The following is a 22188-nucleotide window of genomic DNA, read 5'->3' as shown; positions in this document are numbered from 1 at the left end:
TTTACTATTTCTTGAAATTCATAAGGGTTAATACAAGATCAGAAAATCCGATCTCTTCTTATTAATACAAGAGCCATGTGGAAAAAAAAACGAATGACTTTTAACGAATAATTTTTTTCCTTTTTAAATAACTCATTGTCAATTTCAGTCAATTATTTTAATCAATGTTGAAATCAATAGTCAATGTGTCATATAACAATGTACAATGTGTCAGTACTTATTATTAACGATAAATGTATAAAGATATTAATTATATAAGTATTTATATATATTTTTTTAAATATATTTTTATCAAAAGCGCAATAAAACTAAGCAAAAAAATTACCTCATAAATTTTTAATATTCAGGCAATAACATATGTTTAACTCTGGCTGTATATATATTTTTTTAAAATAATTAGCTATAAATTTAAAATGCAATGTGTAAATAATGCATAATCGTAAGAGACTATACTACTTTGTGTATAATTTATATGAATTAGGGAATATGAAATAAATACAATATATTGCAATTATATTTCTATATTCTTATTTCACGAGTATATCTATCCAACCCGTTATAAATTAAGAAATTATTTTGGTGTCATATATGTATCGAAAAATCACAAAAATATAAATTTAAGCTAAGCACATTTTTCTATCCTTTTCATATTCTATCCTTTTCTATTCCTTATCATATATTTGTAAAACAAAATTTTTTTAACACACTCCAAAAATATTAACTTGAAACAAATATTTGAAAATTTAGGAAAATGTATCAATAAAATTTTTCATATAAAAATGAATGGAATAATTATATTTTAAAATCTATACCGAATTTTGTATGGAAGTTTTATCGAGTAGTTTTTTATAATTTTTATCAGATATAGTGTTTCAATATCAATAACTCAATCCTTAATATCGCCAAAATTATTAGAACATATTTTGGCAAAAGATAGCACGAACTAAAACTAAAATTTTCTTTTGAAAAATTATTTGGAAAAATTGAATCAAATTAAAATAAGTTGTAAATTTGAATATCAATTTTCGATATTAAAACATAATGTATAAGAGATAAAATAACTTATTTTAGGAGAACAAAATAAATCATGAATAGTTCATGCTACCTTTTGACGAAATATTTTTTTTCTAATAATTAAGATAAATTTTCGAAAATACCTCAAAATGAGCAAAATTTCAGTCATACCTATCTCCGTTTGTTTATTCCAACTTCAAATTGATTTAGAATTATCTTGCATACAATATTTTAATTTTTTGCATGCGTGATTACGTCGCAAATTTGAAGCAACATTAAAGCAGGAAAATTGATTGAGAATAAAAATACGGAGATTCAATTGTATATGTATAGAATAATATGCTGCAGAGCTGATATATAATATTAATTTATTAAGCTCGCGTGTGTGTGTGCGTAGATCGCAGAATATAATTGTTCAATCAACAATTAAGTATTTATCGCACAATTATATCAATAATCATGGAACCGATAATTTAAAAAATGCAGTTACATTTTCAATCATGCTGTTTAACGATGTAATAGGTTCAAATGAACGCGTTTTGTTTTATTTCATAACATTGAGTAATATCTATGTAACAATTCTCTTTGAAATATCTACAATGTATCTAAATGTAAAAGCTACTCTATATTGACTAGATTCAAAACATGTTTTCTTTTTGCGCTATCCTTTCTCAAAACTTTAATATATCTACTGTATATTAAAAGTAACGCTTCTTTGCATATAAATGAATAAATAAATAAATAACTATGAAATTTTACGTGAAAGAGAGCTAGAAACTGATAAAGTAGAGAGAGCTATATTTTATTATATATAATATAATCATAGGTATAATCATAATAATAAATATATATTTGATGCAGATGTTTTAATTTAAAAAAAAAAATAATTTTTCTTAAAATATGAAATATAATTTCCTGGAATAATGTAAAATTATTCTATTGAGGTAAGAAAGTTATAGATAAAATAAGTGGAATGTTTACGGGAACGGTTCTCCAATGGCCAGTTTGATAAACTTTATGATGTATGTTTTATGCGATCGTTATGTATTACCGTCAATAGTCGGACGGAAAATTTCTAAGATTCCTTATGATAATACACAAATACATAATGCGAATGTTTTTCACAGAATACATGTATAAACAATTAAACAAATGTTGCACAAGCTAATAAACGTTGTATATTTAATAATATAATTTCGCTGCTATCATTTATACTGCACTGCTCATATCAATCTGTTTTACTTAAGCTACATAGATACTTTGTTCGGTCAGAATGGCAGCTTGTTGTTCGTGATCGAAGTATCTTTTTTGTAATAAAACGGTTCACGATTAAAATTACATTCCGTTTTATAATATCCTTACAAATAGAATTACTTTTTGTTATTTACAGTGAGCATTTTTTTCGTTTTCTCTCGCTTCATACCGTTACTCACAAGGCATATGGCGGAATTTGATTCGACAATGTCAAATCTAGCAGACTTCCTTGTCGTCCCCATTAACTGCATTGTCCGCGCAGTTTCCGTAAGCATCTGTTCCATTTTCCGTTTCAATCAAATTATGTAGCTCCTTACACAGCGTTTCCTCACATACTTCACCATCAATCGCCGCATTCTCGATTATATTTTCATAGTTGTCCGTCTCGTTCTCAACCGCTTGCTTGAGGTCGGATTCTATTATCTCTTCGCAACTCTTGAACATCTCGGGATTCTCGTTTGAATTCAATACTTCGGGATTTTCGTTTGAATTCAAAATATCTGTATTGACTTCGTCATCCGTCGTATCAGTGGACTGCGACACTTTCTTCAGCACACTATCCACCAAATTCGATGCAAAACTCTTATTCTCGTTTCCCTCGTGTATCGTTTGATGTATCGGCAGACTTTGCGGTCTATTAGGACGTCCATAGGGAAACGTATTTTCTTCACCTGCTGGCGTATGCACGGCAGATATCTCCGTTTGAGTGGCGACACCATTATCGACAAGAGCGGACTTTGGCTTCATGCTGGACATGCAACGCTTTATCTCGGTCATCGAGTCTTGTAATTGTTGAACCTGATAAAAGATTTTTTTAAATAAAAAAAAAATTTTACTTTCCTTTGGCAAAATATAGAAATCTTTTCTAAAACTTACCTGGGTATGAAGCAGATTGCACGTTTGCGCGAGATTATTTACTACATCCGCATTTGGTTGCAAGGTGTTTTCCGTATCACTGAAAGTATTTTCTCGATTGCCGCCCGGTTGTAGACTGACTACTTTCTTCCACAATGCATTAATCGCTTGCATTTGCAATAATTGTAATGCGGTTCTCGTGGCTTCCATATCTGTCGACAGTTTCCTGTAAAATATTTTATATACGTGTATACATTTTTTTTATTCTATAAATAAATTATGCATGAAAGAAATGAAATCTTACTGGATGTATTTATTCGTTCTTATCATGTCAATCGTTTTTAATATACTAGTAGCTTTTTTATTAAGGTTTCTTGTATGATAGCCTCGCCACAGTCTTTGAATACAGATAGCAGCCTTCTCTGTTTGATCTTGATCTGCAAGAAAATATTGAATAGAGAATGAAATGTTAATTATCAATATACTTGCATTTAATATTTTTAATGTTTTACACTAAAAAAAAATTTACGAAATTTAAATATTTATTTAGATAGTACTAATGGGACCATTTGCTTACAGAAAATAAATATTTATTTGATTTTAAAAAATGATACTTAAATTTAAGTATAATTTTAAATTAAGAAGCGCCATAACGGTCAGAATGTATTCATTTAAATGAATTAATTTCAGAAATGATAATTGCGTGCCGATATGGTTGTCGGACTTTCAACGCAATCAATGTCTCGGTAGTCTAAAGGCTTAGGACCCTCGCACGAAATGCAAGAGATCCGGGTTCGACTCCCGGCCGAGGCATTATTTTTCGCAATAAGTTTTATTACAGTTTTTAAGTTGGGGAATTTGGGGGGATTATTAATATTTTCAGATTTTGAAAGTCCGACAACCATATCGGCACGCAATTATCATTTCTGAAATTAATTCATTTAAATGAATTTACAATAGTTCAACATCTTAACGTTCTGACCGTTATGGCGCTTCTTAATTTAAAATTATTATGTTTAACATTAGCGGTCTTTCAATCTTATTATTGTTAAGTATAATTTTTTTGAATTGAACAAATATTTATTTACTGTAAGTAAATGGTCCCATTGGTACTATCTAAACAAATATTTAATCAAATTTCGTGAATTTTTTTTTCAGTGTACCTTTGTTACTGTCTTCTTGTCTTCTTTGAATAGCCCTATGACGAATGCTATCCAATTTCGCTTGACACACTTCACTATCCTCGTCGCTGCTCTGAATTCCAGCATCGCCATCTCTCTCGTCTTTGTTCAAATTGCTCTTGAGTCTCTCATTCACGCTCTTCGGTCGCTGTATGTTTCTAGCTAAATTGGGACTCTTTGTGCTTCTCTTCGCGGGCAAAGTCTTGCTTTGAACATAATTATTAATCTTCACGCTGTGTGGACACTTACTATTAGCATATGTCACAATCGGTTTCGCTATATTTGGTCTCATGACGCTGCAATTTGTCGCGGAACTACTTTTCACGAGCGCATTTGCCTTTATACAGCTTAGATTCGTTTTTGCCATTGGATTAACAGTGTTTATGATGGGAATTGCCTTTCCATCGCCGTCCATGGATGGTTTACTAGGTATCGTGACTTGACAGGGAGAGCTTAATTTACTTGATGTGGGAGTTTTCGGTAAAATCCGTGAAAGGCCAGATGGTGGACGAAAATCTGGACTCATCAGAGACTCTGGTACTGGTAGTAGTTTCGTAGCTGCTTGCAGAGGACTTGATGTCTCTGGACAAAATATCTTTTGTTATAATCTATATAATTCTGCGCGTTTAATCTAACTCAATCAATCATATATCTGTCTTACCTTCCATGTCCTGCAAACTATTGTTTGACATTTTGTTACTTAATGCCATACCAGACAGTATATTAGGATCTAAACTTTGGGTCATCAAAGTCGACTCATGATCACCGCTCAATAAACCATGACACGAAGAAACCATAGCATCAGTATGACAGCTGGATACCATTCGGTCTGGTGATTTCATTTTCAAGGAATTCCTTGAGGAAGCTGACAAAAATATTGTTTGACGCTATAATCAACGCTTATTGTGCAATAAATGAATTTTATTATATTTATAAAATTTGTGTTTGGATAATTTCTGATGCTAGCATTGCTAGCAAAACATGCACAAACAGTATATATGTATAGTCTACTAATCGAAATTAAATGCTATTTAAAAAAAGAAACGTGAACATCTTTCCAATTTATCCTATACTAATATGCTAAATCTTCTAAATACAGCGCCTTCATGTTGATATTTTTACTGCTTTCATCGGCCAAGGGTTGTTTGCACTATAAGCCTAAGGAAGCAATTGCTTGTAAAGTACTATGCATGAGAGAACTATAGGCATGTGCATGAATCCAGATCAATTAATTCTTATATGTTTCAATCGTATAATAAATAATTGAATAATAGATTTGTTAAAAGTGATATATAGGAAAAATAAAATATAATAAGAATAACAAAAAAATTTATATACACTTAATAATAATGCAATATTAATATACATATAATTTATGTAAAAAGATTATTAAAAACAAATTATACAAGTTTTACTTATTTAATTTGCGTTATTAAATATATAATTGTGCTATTAAAAACACGAGTCTTAACACACACAAAATTTTTTCCTCAGATTCTTACACATTCCTATCATATGTAAATGTGATTTTATTCAATATATGATAAATCCTCAATATGAGACCTTGGATACCTTTGCAAGGAATATGGCAGACACAGTATTTTGCTTCATAAAATTTTGGTGATTGTAAGTATTTATCTTCATAGTATGTCAACATTGGCACTAGAGAAAACAGATCATAACTAGGGTGTATGTACTGAAGAACTTGACAACTGGACAATCTAAATTACTACTAGTCCACTTGTCGCAACTAACGAATACAAAACCTAATTCTAAGAATCCTCGAAAAAAAAAACGAATTCATTCCAGTCTTTGGTATGGCACTATGCAAAAACATGGATTTATTTGGACTCACTAGGTCGTCTGGGAGAATTTGTCCTGTTATGGCTAAGTCTACGTCTAGCGGCTGGGGAAGGACTCATAGTCACGCTACTCAAGCTGTGCACGCTCCCGGTATCGCTCTGTTGATTCAACTGCTGTTGGTGATGTTGAGCTTTGCTCAGTATAAGTCTAAGTTTCCGGTCCGTCTCGTTCTCTAAGGATTCGCCCGAAAGTGGACAGACGGACGCAAGATATTGAGCAAGTAAGGCATGTTCACCAACGCGGAATTGTCTACCTCGTCCCTGAGAATACAGCCACTCTGCTTTCAAGCTAAGTAAAGTGAGTCATTGCCAATCAGTTTCGATCTCGTCAAAATTCAACGGATTAATTTTTATACAACATTAACTATGTAAGAATGTATTTTTTAGAAAACCCACCTTTCAATAGGATCAACCGCATAACCGTCGATTGATTTTAAGCTCATACACCAATTAATAACAAAAGGCCGATAGTCAAATCCACTATAGACCATTTGTTAAGAATAATATGCTATTGTAACAATGCTACGATTAATATGAACTAATTTTCTTATGTCTAGTAACCATGGAAGCAATATTTAATCGGCAAAAATTAACGCTTGATAATTAAAAAGATGAAATACTATAATACCATATCAGCAACAATAAAATTCTTTGTGCTATTAATATTAAAAAATAACATCAAGAAAGAGGTCTGCTAATTTCTAGATGGAATAATAACGCGCATAATGATTTGCAAAAAGGATACATACTGTTACCTGTTATACTAACACACGGATTGTTAGCAATTGAGAAATTGACCAGATTTTTTAGATTAGCCAAATGTGACATTTCATTTAAGTCAGTAATATTGTTATTCGCTAATGTGAATGTTTCCAAGGATGTGGGCAAGTAGCGCTCGCACTGACGTAGTGTTATTATGCGATTGTTATGCAAAAAGAGTTCCTAAAATGTTATTTATCTTACAAAAATACGAGAAACACACCGATTGTAAACTCATTCTATCAAATAAAGCAACAAATTAATAAAGCATTTAATGATCGATGCATACCAATTTTATGTAAAAATACAAATTAAACAAACAAATAATACCTTTAAATTTCGCAGATAAGATATATCTGAAACATGGCTGATGCTGTTTTCAGACAAATCCAGATGCTCCAATTTGGTATTTGTATGTAAATGTTCAATAGACTATAACATATCGTTATTATATAATAGTAATATTACAATATATTGCTACAATTATACAATCATGTAATCTTACATAATGTAACATGTATATCGTACCTTAATATTATTACCCGCTAAACAGAGAGTCTGCAAATTAATCATGTCCTTGATACCTTCTATTGTGAGTATACCATTGTTTGCCAAATTAAGGGTAACAAGATTATGTAACTTTGACACACCATACATCCGTAGTAATTGGTTTCTGATTATCGAAAGCTGAAAGCAATAGAACTGTAGAATGCATATGTATTTGAACATGACAAATTGTCTTTACACATCACATTCACAAAATAACTTCAAGTTATAATTCTGCAAATTATTGTTGTAATTTTATGTCGTTCATCTTTTTATTCTATATAAAATCTAGTTTTAAAATATCTTAAATAAAGAAATGATGAAAAAATAACTTAGTATAGGGACAGAGCACAAAACTAAGAAATATCATTATGCTCCAAAACTTTATGATTACAGAAACAAATTAATAAGTTTACTAATAATCTTCCAATAATAATTTTGACTTGAATATCCATTTCTATCAATATAGATGAGCTTTAATCTCAATTTAATATATTCTTTGTCTTTTCCTAATTCGTAGAACTAGGGAAAAAGATAAAGAGTAAGTTAAATCAGGATTAAAGTTAATCTATATTGATAAAAATGAAAACAGAAACTGTGTATTACTTTAATAATTCTGTTACCTTCGTAATTCTGTTATAAGAATCCAAATTATCGAGCCGTTGTAAGTCATTGTCGTCAATGATCAACGTACTAATATCAGCGTCCGAGGGACACCGGCTGAGCTTCTTGAGGCCTTGGCCGCTCAGGTCGAGGGTGTCGCACACCAGAGATTCTGGAAACAAGAAAGGAGCAGTCAGTAATTCGCGGACACATCCTGAAACATTCGCGACGTATGTAAACAGCGGCGACGGGCCAAGCCAGAGTGATGAACGCGAGCAAAAACGTGAGAGTAAATCACGCCGGCACGACGAGTGACCGCAATCTCGCGAAGCGTGAGACAAACGATCTCTCGCCTGTAACCCATTTCGTCGTCTCGTCATGCTGTAAATAAATTAAAACGTAAAATTAAGCAGCATTCTCGCGACGATTACTAACCCGTCGAAGCCATGATGAACACAATAAACTGACAGACGCCGAGATGTCGTCGCAGTCACGATACGAGAATCGATGTATACGCGTAGATTTTCGAACACATACCTATATATATATATTTATATATAATTTATCTTTTACATTTTTATATTATATTTATTTTATATATGTATATAATACATATATATTATTAATATTAATTATATACAGCGTTGGCTAAAAATATTATTAGGCATTTTCTTAACCATTATTTAAAGATTTAGCTTAAAAATTAATTTACCGCGTTTGCTGTAAATTATTCTTTGTTTCTGAAGAACTTTTTAAAACTTAATAATGTGATGCCGATAACCAATAGATATAACATATAACAATGCAAATAAAAGCACTGTATGCTCGATAAATGAAAAATATACATAGATGGCTATATATATAAAGTTTTATTATATATATATATAGAAAAAATAAATTCATATATATTTGTGTGAATTATATTTTTTAAATTTATTATATGCCATGAAAGCTTTTATGCTTGGTCTGTCGCGATTTGGTTTTCTCAACGAACTATGGATACTACTAATTAGCTAATTAATATGTTTATGTATTCATTTCATTATTCATACAATTATGGCAGAGAAAGTTGTAATTAAAAATAGAAAGCAAGAGGCACGTCCGCTATTGATTTTCAAAATCGCGTGATCGAGAGTGCAATATGGCGGGTTTTTTTTTAGAGGCCTGTTCTTTTTGGCTGAACTTTTGCACTAGTTCATCTTTCTTTCTCTTCTTTCCTCCTGGAGAGAAAAGGAAGAAAGATGAACTAGTGCAAAAGTTCAACCAAAAAGAACAGGCCTTGGTTGCGTTCGGGGAGACGCTATTAGCGCTATTTGTGTCTTCTATCTTCATCGTCCACTAGACGTGAAACAAGAACAGCATGACACAAATAGCGTTGATAGCGCGCTCCCTGAACCCAGCCCTTATGAGCAGGAACAGGATGGCCAATCTAAGGACGTCGCCTAAAAGTGCCTACCATTAGATACGAGGTGCACTTCAGTGCACATGATGCACTAGTTTTTCGACACTTGTTTTATCGAAATATAATTTTATGGAATTTGTAATTCCTTTCCGAAAGGAGAAAAGAAGTTATTATTCCGTTAGCTAAATTAAATGATGAGAAAGCAGTATAACGACGTATTTTCCATTTGAAGTTAGGCCACAGAATTGGAATAGGATAGCTATGATGACAAATAGGATGGTAAACCTGCCTAGAAACGCCTAATTTCAGACGAGAAGCACCAAAGCATTTTTCGAGTCTCGAATGTATATTGATGTTTACTTCGCCAAAATACAATTTTGCGAAATTTATCGAATTATTAATCTCTCAGAGAAAACGCAATTTGCTTAATTCAGCGCAATCAGGTAAGATTTCGTTATTTTTTAATTGAAAATTCAGAGATTCCTTCGTAATGCGCATGGTGTTTCGACAGCCCCGGCTGTCGAAGCACATGTCTCGTTATAGCCGCGTGATATTGAACGGAGAGATGGTAAAGATGAGACTGAGGACTCGCTTGATTAACATTTGCATTCGGCACAAATGCAACAACGCGCAGGATGGCATTCATCTTCCCAGAATTCAGTGGAAGAGGGTTCGTCTGAATAACTCCCAAAAAACCAACCGAGAGAATCTAACCTCTAAGAATGACAAATTAACCACAAATTCTGTTCATAATTCGCTTGCAATACCCGTCAATTTTAAGATAGGCTACCACAAATTATTCGCAAAGTCTGAGAAAGTGCCAAGTAAGTCGAACGTTAACATACAAATATCAAAGAAATCGATAACAGAGCAGAATATAAATTTAGGTATAGACTCTAACAATCAAAGTACAAACATTCATGATATAAACACGCAAATAACTGAATTAGATCAACAAAATGAATCTCAAGAATTAAGGGAATCAGAAAATAGTTCAAATATTAATTCAAATGCGAATTCAAAGAATGATAATATTCAAGTTAACGAAATAAATATGCAAATGTTACCCAAGGCATTGCACCAGCAATTGTTCAGAAAAAATGATAAAGAAAACTCCCTGTCTGAGAAAGAAGTCGATAGCATAAAGAAAAATTTAATCACACACGGTATAAACGTAGAAGATGCAACCAGGTTGCCAGACGTAAACTTAAAATTACCGGCTTTGGAAGGAAAAGATATAGAGGAACATTTTTATAATATTGGAAAAGCACAAGCTAAACCGTATTTAAAAATCATAAATGATATTATGAACGATATTCCCAAAATGCCAACACAATGGCTCTTCAAAGAAGGCTGGACTAGATATACAGCAGATGGTACAGTAGAAAGCATAGATTACCCTTTAGAAGATGGTGTAATTTTTGACATTGAGGTCTGCATGAAGCAGGGTCCTTTGCCTACTCTAGCCACTGCGGTCAGTGATAAAGCCTGGTACAGTTGGGTATCAAATTCCTTGGTACAAAGTATTAATCAAACATTTGACACACAGTTGTTCACGCCAAGTATGCTCATTCCTATGGAGAGTAGCAAAGAGGAATATGGACATAGACTGAACCAGCATCAGAAAAAACCAAAAATTATTGTAGGTCACAATGTATCGTATGACAGAAGTAGAATTAAGGAGCAGTATTGGTTGAATTCCACAGGGACTCGTTTCCTTGACACTATGTCGTTACATATATGTGTCAGTGGTCTCAACAGCTACCAAAGATCGCTATTAATATCTAAGAAAGCAAACATGGAGAAGGAGATCTGGCAGTCTACCACTTCATTGAACAGTTTGGTAGAAGTGCATAAGCTATACTGTGGCTACGAGATAAATAAAGAGGGAAGAGATTTATTTGTCAAAGGTACTATTGAAGACATTAAAGATAATTTCAGTATGTTGATGTCTTACTGCGCCTCCGATGTAGTTGCTACTCATAATATACTACGCAAATTATTCCCACTCTTTTGGAACTCAGCTCAGCATACTTGCCAGTGAATTCCAATTGGCAAAGATACTTGGAGGAATCAGAATCGACCTTTGACGACTTAAATTACGAAGCGAAATTCACTCTCGCCAAGAGAGCCGATGCTGTTTGTCATCTCATGCACGATAAGAAATATAAGGAAGACTTATGGATGTGGGACCAAGATTGGAGCACACAGAACATTAAGATGAAAAGCAAAATCTCAAAAGTAAAGGCTGTTAACGTAGAGACAAATATAGTAGAAAAAGCAAAACAGTCAGACGCTAAATATTTATCAGATGATGAAGAAGAAGAGGAGGATCCTCTAGCAAAGGAATTTGCATATTTGGAGAAAACCAGGCATTTATTGCCAGCTAAAATGCCGCACATGCCAGGATATCCGGCGTGGTACAGGAAACTCTGTCCTAAGCAAAGCGTAGACAAAGATTGGGAACCAGGTCCACAGAATATTAGCACTTCCATGCAAGTGGTTCCGAAGCTGTTGAATCTGACATGGGAGAAATATCCGTTGCATTATATAAAGGACCACGGTTGGGGAATTCTGGTACCTTACAGGAACGATTCCGACATTGAGACTAAACTGCCATTGGAGAATCTTTTGGCGCAGTGTCCTTTGCCAGCGCTCAGTCCGTCCAGGGACAGTTCCAATGACTCGATGGCTACCTTGAACACCGACGTGCAAAACGATCTTTACAAGACGGAATTCTGGCGATTTAAGAAGAAGCAAGACAAGTCATACTGTGATATATATAAGGGCACCAGTGTGTGGTGCAACATCGATATCGACAACTGCTGCTATTTCTTCAAGCTGCCGCACAAAGATGGTGCCAATTTCAACGTCGGAAATCCGCTCGCTAAGGACTTTCTTAACAAGTTCTCCGAGAATGTACTCGCCGGATTGGATGTCAGCGCCGCGGAGGTGCTGAAGATTGCCCGTATGCTGTCCTACTGGCGGAATAATCGCGACAGGATTATGTCGCAACTGGTGATATGGCTGGACGATCACTCTCTGCCTGGCAACGTCAAGAGAACGAAGCGATACATGCGTTATGGCGCGATAATACCTCAGGTAGTCGTTTCCGGTACTTTAACACGTCGCGCTGTAGAGCCCACGTGGATGACGGCGTCAAATGCACATATAGAACGAATTGGTTCCGAGCTCAGATGTATGGTGCAAGCGCCGCCAGGATACAACATTGTCGGTGCTGACGTAGACAGCCAGGAATTGTGGATCGCCTCAATCATCGGAGATGCACATTACAAGCGTATTCACGGAGCGACGCCTTTCGGCTGGATGACTCTCATTGGCACCAAGTCTAACGGCACCGACATGCACAGCGTCACCGCCAAGGCCATCGGCATCTCGCGTGACCACGCCAAAGTTATCAACTACGCTCGAATCTACGGTGCCGGTCAGAAGTTCGCCGAACGGCTGCTGAAGCAATTCAATCCATCTATGACGGACGCCGAAGCTATTTCTAAATCACGCAAGATGTTTGCTCTTACAAAGGGTAAGAAGATATTTCGGTTGAAGAGTGAATTCGTTAATGATGACTTGCAAGATATTGCCTACACATCCTCTCAAGCATATAAGATAGCGAAATTGCATGGCAAAGCATTACAGGACATCTTTCTGAAGAGTGAATGGATGGGCGGCTCAGAATCAGCCATGTTCAACCGATTAGAACAGATCGCTGGCAGTGAATATCCAGTCACGCCGTTCCTTAATGCCAGATTGAGCCGCGCCCTGGAGATCACCAATACCGATGATAAATTTTTGCCCACCAAAATTAATTGGGTTGTGCAAAGTGGCGCGGTAGATTTCCTTCATCTGATGCTGGTTTCCATGAGATGGCTGATGAGAGATAACGCTAGATTCTGCTTATCGTTTCACGATGAAGTGAGATATCTGGTCCCGTTCAAGTATAAGTACAATGCTGCGTTGGCCATGCACATGACCAACTTGATGACAAGATCATTCTGCGCTTCTAGACTAAAAATGAGAGATCTACCGATGTCGGTAGCATTTTTTGCCGCCGTGGAAGTTGATACCGTCCTTCGCAAAGAGTCCACTCACGATTGCAAGACTCCATCGAATCCTCACGGCTTACAAAACGAATATGAAATACCGCCCGGCGAAAGTTTAGATATCTGGGCTGCCTTGGAAAAATCTGGCGGCTCGCTAGGCTATTGGCATGACGCAAAAAATCGCAAAGTTAAAGCAGACGCGGATTCCACCGTTAAAAAATTGCCGCAGTCATAAAAAGCTATTTAAATAGATGTTATGAAATTACTTTTGTATCGCAATTTTCGAGAACGCACAACTTTGTCTCACAATAAAGAGAAATAAATAGAGGAGAGAAAATAAGTTATGGTATTTTTAATTTAATTTTATAGATCACAATGTCATCTGTAATAACGAAGCGTAAATACGTTTTTCAAGAGCTCGACGATATGAGCCTCCCCACGGTTTCACAAAGCATCGTACGAATTGTGCAGGCGCGCGGTCACAATCTTCATGAAGTCGTCAGTCCCGCCGGAGAGCAGTACATTGTCTCGATGCCTACTAAGTTCAGGCAAAATATCTGGGTAAAGAGAGGTGACTACATTGTTATCGAGCCAATCGTGGAAGGCAAGAAAGTCAAGGGCGAAATTGTTAAGATACTTACAAAGGTAATTCACTATCTTACAACAATTTATATTTACAATTGTTAGCGATATCATTTCTTTGCTTATCGTCTCGCAGAAAAATATTCTCTAACCAACATATATATAATTATGAAAAATAATTAAATTTAAATTAATTCTTTTACAAGTATTACAAAACACTTTATCTTTATCAATATATATATTTATATTTATATATTTTATGTGTATATATATATATATATATAAATATGTGCAGGATCACATAAAATGGTATCGTGAACAGAATTGTTGGCCGCCAGAATTCGATGAGAATCCAAAAAGGAACGGGTGTTTGATAGCAACGAATTATACTACGTGCGATGACGAAGAGCTTTTCGTAAATACGAATAGGTGTGCTCCTAATCAGACAATAGACGACAGTGAAAGTGATACAGATTCCAGCGAATCTAATTCTCGTTAGCTCAGAACTTCCTCTTTTGCATATGATGCAAAAATGTACATACACATAATTTTAAAAGCAAATTGTTTTGTATATATTTAAATAATAAAAGTATTTTTGTGCGTATAATATCGAACTTCGTCTTAGAATTATTGTAAAATTTAATTTAAACTTTTTGCGAAGAACTTGAAAATTGTTTCCAGTTATATTCTCTTAAATTTTTTTGTAATAATATAAGTGGAATTTACTTCACTCCTCCACTTATTTCCTACAGTTAATAAATTTCGTTTATTATTTTCAATTCAATTGGTTTGATGCTTTTTGAGCAATTTTAAAACTGCTTATTTCCTCGCCAAGAAGATTACTTGATTGCCATTTTGGAGAATTCATTTGGAGAAATTGAAGTCAAGGAGGTGAGTTACTAGTCGCAGAAAAAGGAAATCTGAAAAATCTGAAGCGTGCACTTGTATGCTTGACCCAGTTTTTTATCAAGTTTTCTATATCTGATGCACGTAACTGATATTGTCTTGGCGTGGCTCGCATCTTCGCAGTAAACTCACTCGCTAAGTTCTATTTCCACGATTTCAGAAAAGTTATGTCACTTTTTTCAAAAGTTTCGATGGAATAATATACCCATCCATTTCAGCTGCAACAAACTTACGAAACTGTCATGTCAATTCCGTATTTATGTGGGAAGAATATCTAAGTTTCCTTAATAATAAAAAATTCCAATTTTTCTTATCGTGCGAGAGGATTTATAGAGATCTTTCAATGAATATAAGTGAATAAAAAGATATTCTAACGGAGAGTGATTTTGTGATTAAGTTTTTAAATCAAGAATTGTTTTCAAAATCAATTCCAATTCCTATCTTATTTTCTCTACAAAAGAATTATATTTCTCTTTCGTTTTGTATAACAATTTAAATTTGTTAATTATTATTACTCCTAAAATTTATTTATAAAAATTAAATCTAAATCAATCTAAATTGTTCAATTTTATCTTGTTATTTTCTTCAAAATTAATACAATCGGACATAAGATTTTTAAATTAAACAACAATGTATGAATAAAATTAATAACGGATTTATGCAGGTAAATTTTTGCCGATTTTTAATGAAATCTGTGTATTCAATTTAAAAATGTTTTCAGAGATGCGACACAATAGGATGCAATCATTGATAAAACTTCCGCAATTCCTTTCCGTTTGAAAAATGTTCTTTTCCTTTTCCGAGAATACCTTAGCGAGATAAAGCGCCGAAATCTTTCTCTTATTTTTCACTTACGTTTAGAAAAGGACAAAAATGTACAACATTGAATGCAAAATATATGCGACGAATGTCCTGATTTGCGACATAGAAATAATCTTTGCGTTACGGCTCGCATTGAAAAGATGTTAGCGACGTTAGCAAAAACGATTTATTTGGACTTAAGAAGTCACTTCTGAACAGATAAGGGATGATTTACTGGCTTTAGCTTGACTGAATCCTTTTGACGTAAACGTGAAAAAGAAAGAAATATTGCACAAATATCGCTAGCATTTAGAAGGAAGAAGTTGGTTTCTGATATTTTAATATATAAAAAAAATTTAACGAGAGGCAACAATAACGAACCGAATATCATAATACAACGAATATTATAATATAATATTATTTCAACATAGGTCATCACAAAAATTAAATTTCAAGTTTTTAAATTTTTGTATTTAAAAATTTTTTAATTTTAGAATTAAAGTTAAAATTAATTTTAAAATTAAAAAATTTTTAATTTCACATTTTTAGTTTTGAAATTTTAAACATTAAAAATATTCAAATTTAACTTGAAATTTTTGTAATTTAAAACTTAAATTTTGTTAAACTTTAGAAGAGATTATTATGGAAAAAAGGCAATAATTAGATGCAATTTTACATATCCTTTTAAAGAATAAAGTTTAATTTTCTACGTAATAAATTTTTTACAACGTTTATTATATTGATTTTATTATTCTCTTTATTTTTTTTTTAATTGGAAGAAAAATTTTTACGTGCTTCACGTGAGAAATCATGGTTGTGCGGTTTGACAGATTTTTTCAACGCATATTTTGAACGTTTAAAAAAAATACATGTACACACACACACACACACACACACACACACACACACACAAACGTTACGAAAGCGTTATCACAATAGCCGACATTCACTGTAAAAGTTTATTTTATAATAAATATAGAATTTAGTTTATATTTCTTTTTTGACAAAATATATATATTCTTTATAATGTTATTATAAATTCCTTTCTTTGTTAAATTAATATCGTGCAGTATTTATTAAACACTGCGCTTTTCAGTATTAAAAAGATGAAGCCATATAGCTTTCTGTTATAATTTTATTTATATAACTTGTTAATTACGTTGATAATGATCTCTTACACAAAATTATCGGAATGAGAAAGCCAGAATTATAAAAACTGAAATGAAAAATTAAATTATCTGCTTAAAACTTTGTCACATTTAATAAGTCGAGTAATTTATAAGAACCTGATTTAAAGCTTACGGCAAACGGTGCATTTTTCTCCGAATTGCTTGCGATTTAATAAATTACTAGAAATTCTGTGTTCTATAGTATAAATTCTAGTAATTTACTAAACCCGCAATTCATCAGGAAAAATTGCTGTCTGCTGCAGATTTAAGATGCTTCTAAAATTCTAAAGTGATTTTAAAAAAATTTCGAAATAACCTTGATCAAGAAAAAATATTTTTAAAAACAACACTGAAGCTGCGTAAAAAATTTTTTTAACAAATACATTTTCATATTAATATTCTCCAAGAAAATTCCAAAAATTAACACCGAAACGATGGCTAGAAAAATGTTTTGAAGAAAGTCTTCCTCTTAAGAAAAAGGTAATAACACTAGTTATTATAAATTTGCGCATTTCTGCGAAAAAAATTACTCTTAGACTTTTCATCATTACCTCGATAGGAACTTCTTGAATTTTATTTGCAAAAGAAACTTTTTTTGAACTTCGAAACCATCATTATATCAAACGTTAAAACTGACCAACCTGAATTATCTGCGAAATTCTAACAATCTTCAGAAAGAGATTTGGTTAATTTGACTTGAGATGCTACGTTGAAGGAAATTCGCTATCAGCGACGGAGCAGTCGACAGGTGTTCTTAGTGATATTATCAAGATCATCGCGCTCAGTTCGTACTCAGCGACGTTCTATCGCGGATGACCTGTTCTAACATCTTCATCGCGATAGATATATCTAATTATTCGGTGGTCTTGGACCATTAGCGCCAATTGACGAGTCAAAACAGTCGATAGGTGACCTTGCATAATCCACGAAGACACGTGTTTCACTTGAAATTACAAATACTTGTATGCTTTGGAGCACAATCTATGTTATTCTGACGTCTCGCAAGTGCTAAATTGTAAACAGCGCGTTCTCGCATCTTTCAGCACGGAGCTCGTAATTTCGTTTATATCGATTGAAACTCGATCACTACAATATTGCAGACTTTCCGGTTATATTGCGGTTTCATCGCCGAAATTTCGAGTACGTAAAAATAAAAAAAAATTTTAAAAGACAAAAGTGGTAACTGCGATGTGCGACAATTGTGTTGTGACGCGATCGCGGATTGTAACGCTGCGCAAATATTCGAAGAGCAATTAAAAGCGTGATATTGACTCTTTGAATACGATTTATAATTGCAATCTAATTTTAATTAAATTATAATTATAATCTTGCTTGGCAGCGAAGCTGTAAACGTGAATCAGTTGTTCGCAGTGCGAACGAAAACGAGGAAACGTTTATTTTGTCGAATAATAAACATATCCACGCTTTTATCAGCACGAATTGTTTTCTATGCTGCTTTGGAATTTAGTTAGAAAAACTAAGGATGCATGAATGACTCTTATCCCATCTGCTTCGTGTTAGTTTTCCTTTGTCTCAGAAGATTCTGAAGGAAGAAGATTATATCGTCGCAAGTGAGTAACCCATTAACAATCAGCAGAAGAAGGTTTATCGAGCAGCCTGACGTTTCTTTGTTTGCGTGCGCGATACCGAATGATATCAGAATGTGCATACGCGTGAAGGTATTGTCACGATGAACCGAACTAGCGTGTGACATCCTAACGAAGGTTCCGAGCATGGGGACGTCGAGCCAGGACGGGGACATCGAAAACGACACGCTCGATTTCTGGCGGGACTGGGATCTAAGTGAGTTGACCGAAGATGAGTACCTGAGCAAGGTGCTGGGGCCCAAATACCTGTCCCTCAGGCTGGTAATACCGCTCACAATCGCGTACGTGATAATCTTCATCACCGGAATTTTCGGCAATGTCGCCACGTGCACGGTCATCGTCCGGAACTCGTCCATGCAGACCGCCACCAACTACTACCTCTTCAGCCTGGCCATATCCGACCTTACTCTACTTTTATTAGGTGAGCGAATAAAACAAACATCGAGATTCTGCAAACATTCTCGATGTTGCCTTTTTGTTTTTCGAGCATTTTTTTTATAGGCTCATGTTTCTCACATTTAGATACTAATTGTTTTTCTTTTGCTACTTTTCTCTCACATTCATTTACCCATCGGTGAGAATGTACACAGAAAATTTTTGTTAAATTTAACACATTTCACGTTTCAAACGATCCACTCAAATTTTTGTGTTAATTTAACACAAGATGAATATGTTAGAAAGTAATTAACACAATCTAACTGTGGAAATATATTTTTTCAGTAAAATTTATGTGATATGTTAAATTAATCTATCCCAGATAGCAACGTGTCTGTCTTGTTGCTGGCATATTGCTTGCTAAATATGCATTGCTAAGTATGTGTTGCTACCAAAATTGCAGCAACTTAGTCCTCATTTGTTGGCAACTTGATGCCTTCATGCCGATATGATAACATTGAGTAGCAACTTGCCAGCAATTTGCCAACAACTTTAAAATCGTCATCATCAAAATTCATACTATTACCATCATGTTGCTATAATAATATGCAGCATCATATAATGCTGTCATATTGCTGACAACGCAAGATAACATTGACGCAGCTATCTTGCTGTTAAACTGCTGGCAATACATATACACACTGTTGTCTGCATGTGCTACAATGTCGGCATATTCGAAATTGTTGAAGACAAATCTACGGCAAGTTGCCAACATCATAAGCAATCACAGATTTGTATAATTTTACTGAAACACGCTTTACTGGGATATTTTATTCATTCATTTTAGAATTTATGTTTTAAAATTAAAACACATTTTTATGTTACTTGTTCACTTATTCATAAATTATATTATTTTGACACTAAGAAATGTTGATATCAAGTTAAAAACAAACTATTTGAATGACATACTCACATTATGATAAAAATTCAACTCAAAATTTTAACAAGGACTTGAGTCGATCAATTTTAACATAAATAAAAAATATTTTTTACTGTGTAAAGAGAAGTCACGTCATTTCAGTTAGGATGATTTTCTCAGATCCAATGACTACACAGTAAGAAACAGACCTAACTTGATAGGTTAATACTCGTTGCAGAATCTATCTTTAAATAGCTAACAAAATGCAAGGTGCTCGCAGACGATTTTAATAAAAGAATGTATCTATAATGTAAAATAAAAAAAATAAGAATATAATATGTTTGACTAAATACTACATGCTTATTGCATATTTAAATAAAATACGAGTCTCACGTACGTCTGCCTAAGCGAAATCTTTGCCTTGGCCTGAAATTTCTTTCCTTTTTATCATTCTCAAAAATAGCAGATAATATAAAATATAAATGTAAGAAACGAGATATCAGGATCTAAGCTATTTCGCTCTCCACATTCTTTATTCACGTTTCTTTATCTCTCGTAATGCGTAGAATTTTATGCTTGTAACGTGAATTACATATTTGCGAGCTGAAATTCGCCTCCCTTATTGCTCTCGTTTCAATCGAGGATCGATATAAAGCAACATCGACAACCGAATCGCCTCTGGCTGGTAATTGCCGATGGCTCTTCGCTCGTTGATAATGCGATTTTGATAATTGGTAAAGCAATTGATAACGATAGCCAACTCGCCGTTCTCATTTGGATAACGCATATATGGATAACATAATATGGAATATTAGATATGTTGCGGTGTCAATTTAGTCGAGAACCTGTTTGCAATATGCATAAATTCCATCGGGTTATTATTCCCGTTCGAACTGAGTAAGGTTCAAAAAAATCTTAATAATGAATGAGATAAAATTCTCGTCGAAGGAACAAATTGGTTCGGATTTAAAAATCAAAGGGAGCGGTAGAACGAAGCCAATTCCTTTGACGTGATGACAAATTAAATTGAAAATCCTTAGCATATCTCGCGCATTTCTTCGCGCTTCTTTTCTAATGAGTAATTTTTTATGTAATCTTAACAAATAATATCGACTAATGAAAAATACTGTGATCGTGAAACTGTAACGTTTCAAAAATTTATTCGCACATTTTCGTCACACTTAAAATATAAACGAAATATTAGATAAATACAAACATCCCTTTTATTGAATGTTTCAAAAATATATTATTCATCACATTTACAATAAAAACGAAATATTACAAAAATACAAACATTCCCTTTATTGAGGTATTTATAAAATATCACAGAGAGAGATTGTAACTGAAAATGTTCAAAGATGCAATTAAAATTATTTTTATTAATACTGTCGATATGTTCAGTCACTAATATATTTTGTATTTAAGTAATTTGTAGCTTTGATTAAACTTAATCAAAGCTAAATTTAAATTAGTACGTATCATTAGTAATGCTTGACAACACGAACATTTCAAAGCGCGACACGATCTTTCATTGGATAAATAAAATCAGTTATTGTACGTTATCTATATTATCGCGATCACATACACTTTTGATACTCTCCTGCTTTCCTAGCATTGACGCACGTAGATAAAAGCATGAAATTAATCTCCGTTTTATATGTACAATTACGATCGTTATCTGCACAGTGGTTTGTTTGCCAATGGTAACAATGGCATTCGTATTTACGTCATTGCGAGGAATTCGCGAGACTGACGACTTGGACATGATACGCGACAATTCTACGCGAAAAGTCTGAGAGATAGGCTATTTAAACAAAATACGAGTCTTATATGTAGGTACAATTTTTACCTAAGCGAAATCTCTTCTTTGGTCTGAGAAATTTCTTTCCCTTTAATAAGTTCATCTAAACCATTATATGAATAAATCAAACAATTAAGGAAAAAGGCTCATAAACAGTATAAAGAATTGAAAAAATGTATATTAGAAAATGTATATAAAAATTTTATTAGACAACTAAGATCTACTCCTTACTCTTTAGAAGTCTTTTTCCTCAATTATTTGATTTTTCTTTTCCCTTTATCCATTCTCAAAAATAGCAGAAGATATAAAATACAATATAAATGTAAGAACATCAGAGTTTAAACTATAATATTTTGTGTTTCACGTAATTCCACGTTTTTTGTTACTCTCTTCGCTATTTTCAACTAGCTATTTTAATATGCATCAATGCGAGGAAGTCAATGCCCGTACAATAAATTGTATACATATATAGGTGCGCAACTAAGTTCTCG

The 22188-nt window shown here is 33.6% G+C and overlaps 4 protein-coding genes across 4 annotated transcripts in view; 3 read left to right on the top strand and 1 right to left on the bottom strand.

Annotated features, from left to right (window-relative positions):
• Positions 1-1961: 1961 nt before the first annotated feature.
• Cep97 (centrosomal protein 97kDa) lies at positions 1962-8544 on the bottom strand. The gene is made up of 12 exons (XM_018445959.1): positions 8510-8544; positions 8095-8246; positions 7454-7612; positions 7256-7357; positions 6912-7108; positions 6563-6646; positions 6160-6455; positions 4966-5169; positions 4287-4886; positions 3428-3560; positions 3145-3349; positions 1962-3066 (listed from the first exon to the last, which is right to left on the bottom strand). The coding sequence occupies exons 1-12, from the start codon at positions 8520-8522 to the stop codon at positions 2485-2487; spliced, it is 2727 nt and encodes a 908-aa protein (XP_018301461.1). The 5' UTR covers positions 8523-8544; the 3' UTR covers positions 1962-2484.
• A 1239-nt stretch (positions 8545-9783) lies between these two features.
• tam (DNA polymerase gamma, catalytic subunit tam) lies at positions 9784-13773 on the top strand. The gene is given in 3 exon segments (XM_018445987.1): positions 9784-9919; positions 9988-11488; positions 11491-13773. Coding segments are annotated over 2 exon segments (3765 nt in total). The 5' UTR covers positions 9784-9919; positions 9988-10005; the 3' UTR covers position 13773.
• A 121-nt stretch (positions 13774-13894) lies between these two features.
• On the top strand, positions 13895-14658 carry LOC108721440 (probable RNA-binding protein EIF1AD). The gene is made up of 2 exons (XM_018445989.1): positions 13895-14182; positions 14415-14658. Exons 1-2 carry the CDS (start codon positions 13913-13915, stop codon positions 14616-14618), a joined length of 474 nt encoding a protein of 157 aa, XP_018301491.1. The 5' UTR covers positions 13895-13912; the 3' UTR covers positions 14619-14658.
• A 3136-nt stretch (positions 14659-17794) lies between these two features.
• The window catches only part of LOC108721415 (neuropeptides capa receptor), an 11593-nt gene continuing 7199 nt past the window's right edge, over positions 17795-22188 (top strand). The window contains exon 1 of the mRNA XM_018445958.1: positions 17795-19023. Within this exon, the coding sequence (XP_018301460.1) occupies positions 18729-19023 (295 nt within the window). The 5' untranslated portion in view covers positions 17795-18728. The remainder of the gene's footprint in view (positions 19024-22188) is intronic.

This window comes from Mycetomoellerius zeteki, unplaced genomic scaffold (assembly GCF_001594055.1).
Source record: "Mycetomoellerius zeteki isolate Tzet28-1 unplaced genomic scaffold, Tzet1.0 scaffold172, whole genome shotgun sequence".
NCBI lineage: Eukaryota > Metazoa > Arthropoda > Insecta > Hymenoptera > Formicidae > Mycetomoellerius > Mycetomoellerius zeteki.
This window is presented reverse-complemented; position numbering and strand designations above follow the sequence as displayed.

Coding starts and splice junctions, on each gene's coding strand:
- Cep97 (XM_018445959.1), bottom strand. Junction 5,170..6,159: donor AAATTCTCCCAGACGACCTA/GTGAGTCCAAAT, acceptor TATTTTTGTCAG/CTTCCTCAAGGAATTCCTTG. Junction 3,561..4,286: donor ACAAGAAGACAGTAACAAAG/GTACACTGAAAA, acceptor ATTTTCTTGCAG/ATCAAGATCAAACAGAGAAG.
- LOC108721440 (XM_018445989.1), top strand. CDS start 13,913: ATGTCATCTGTAATAACGAAGCGTAAATACGTTTTTCAAGAGCTCGAC. Junction 14,183..14,414: donor TTGTTAAGATACTTACAAAG/GTAATTCACTAT, acceptor AAATATGTGCAG/GATCACATAAAATGGTATCG.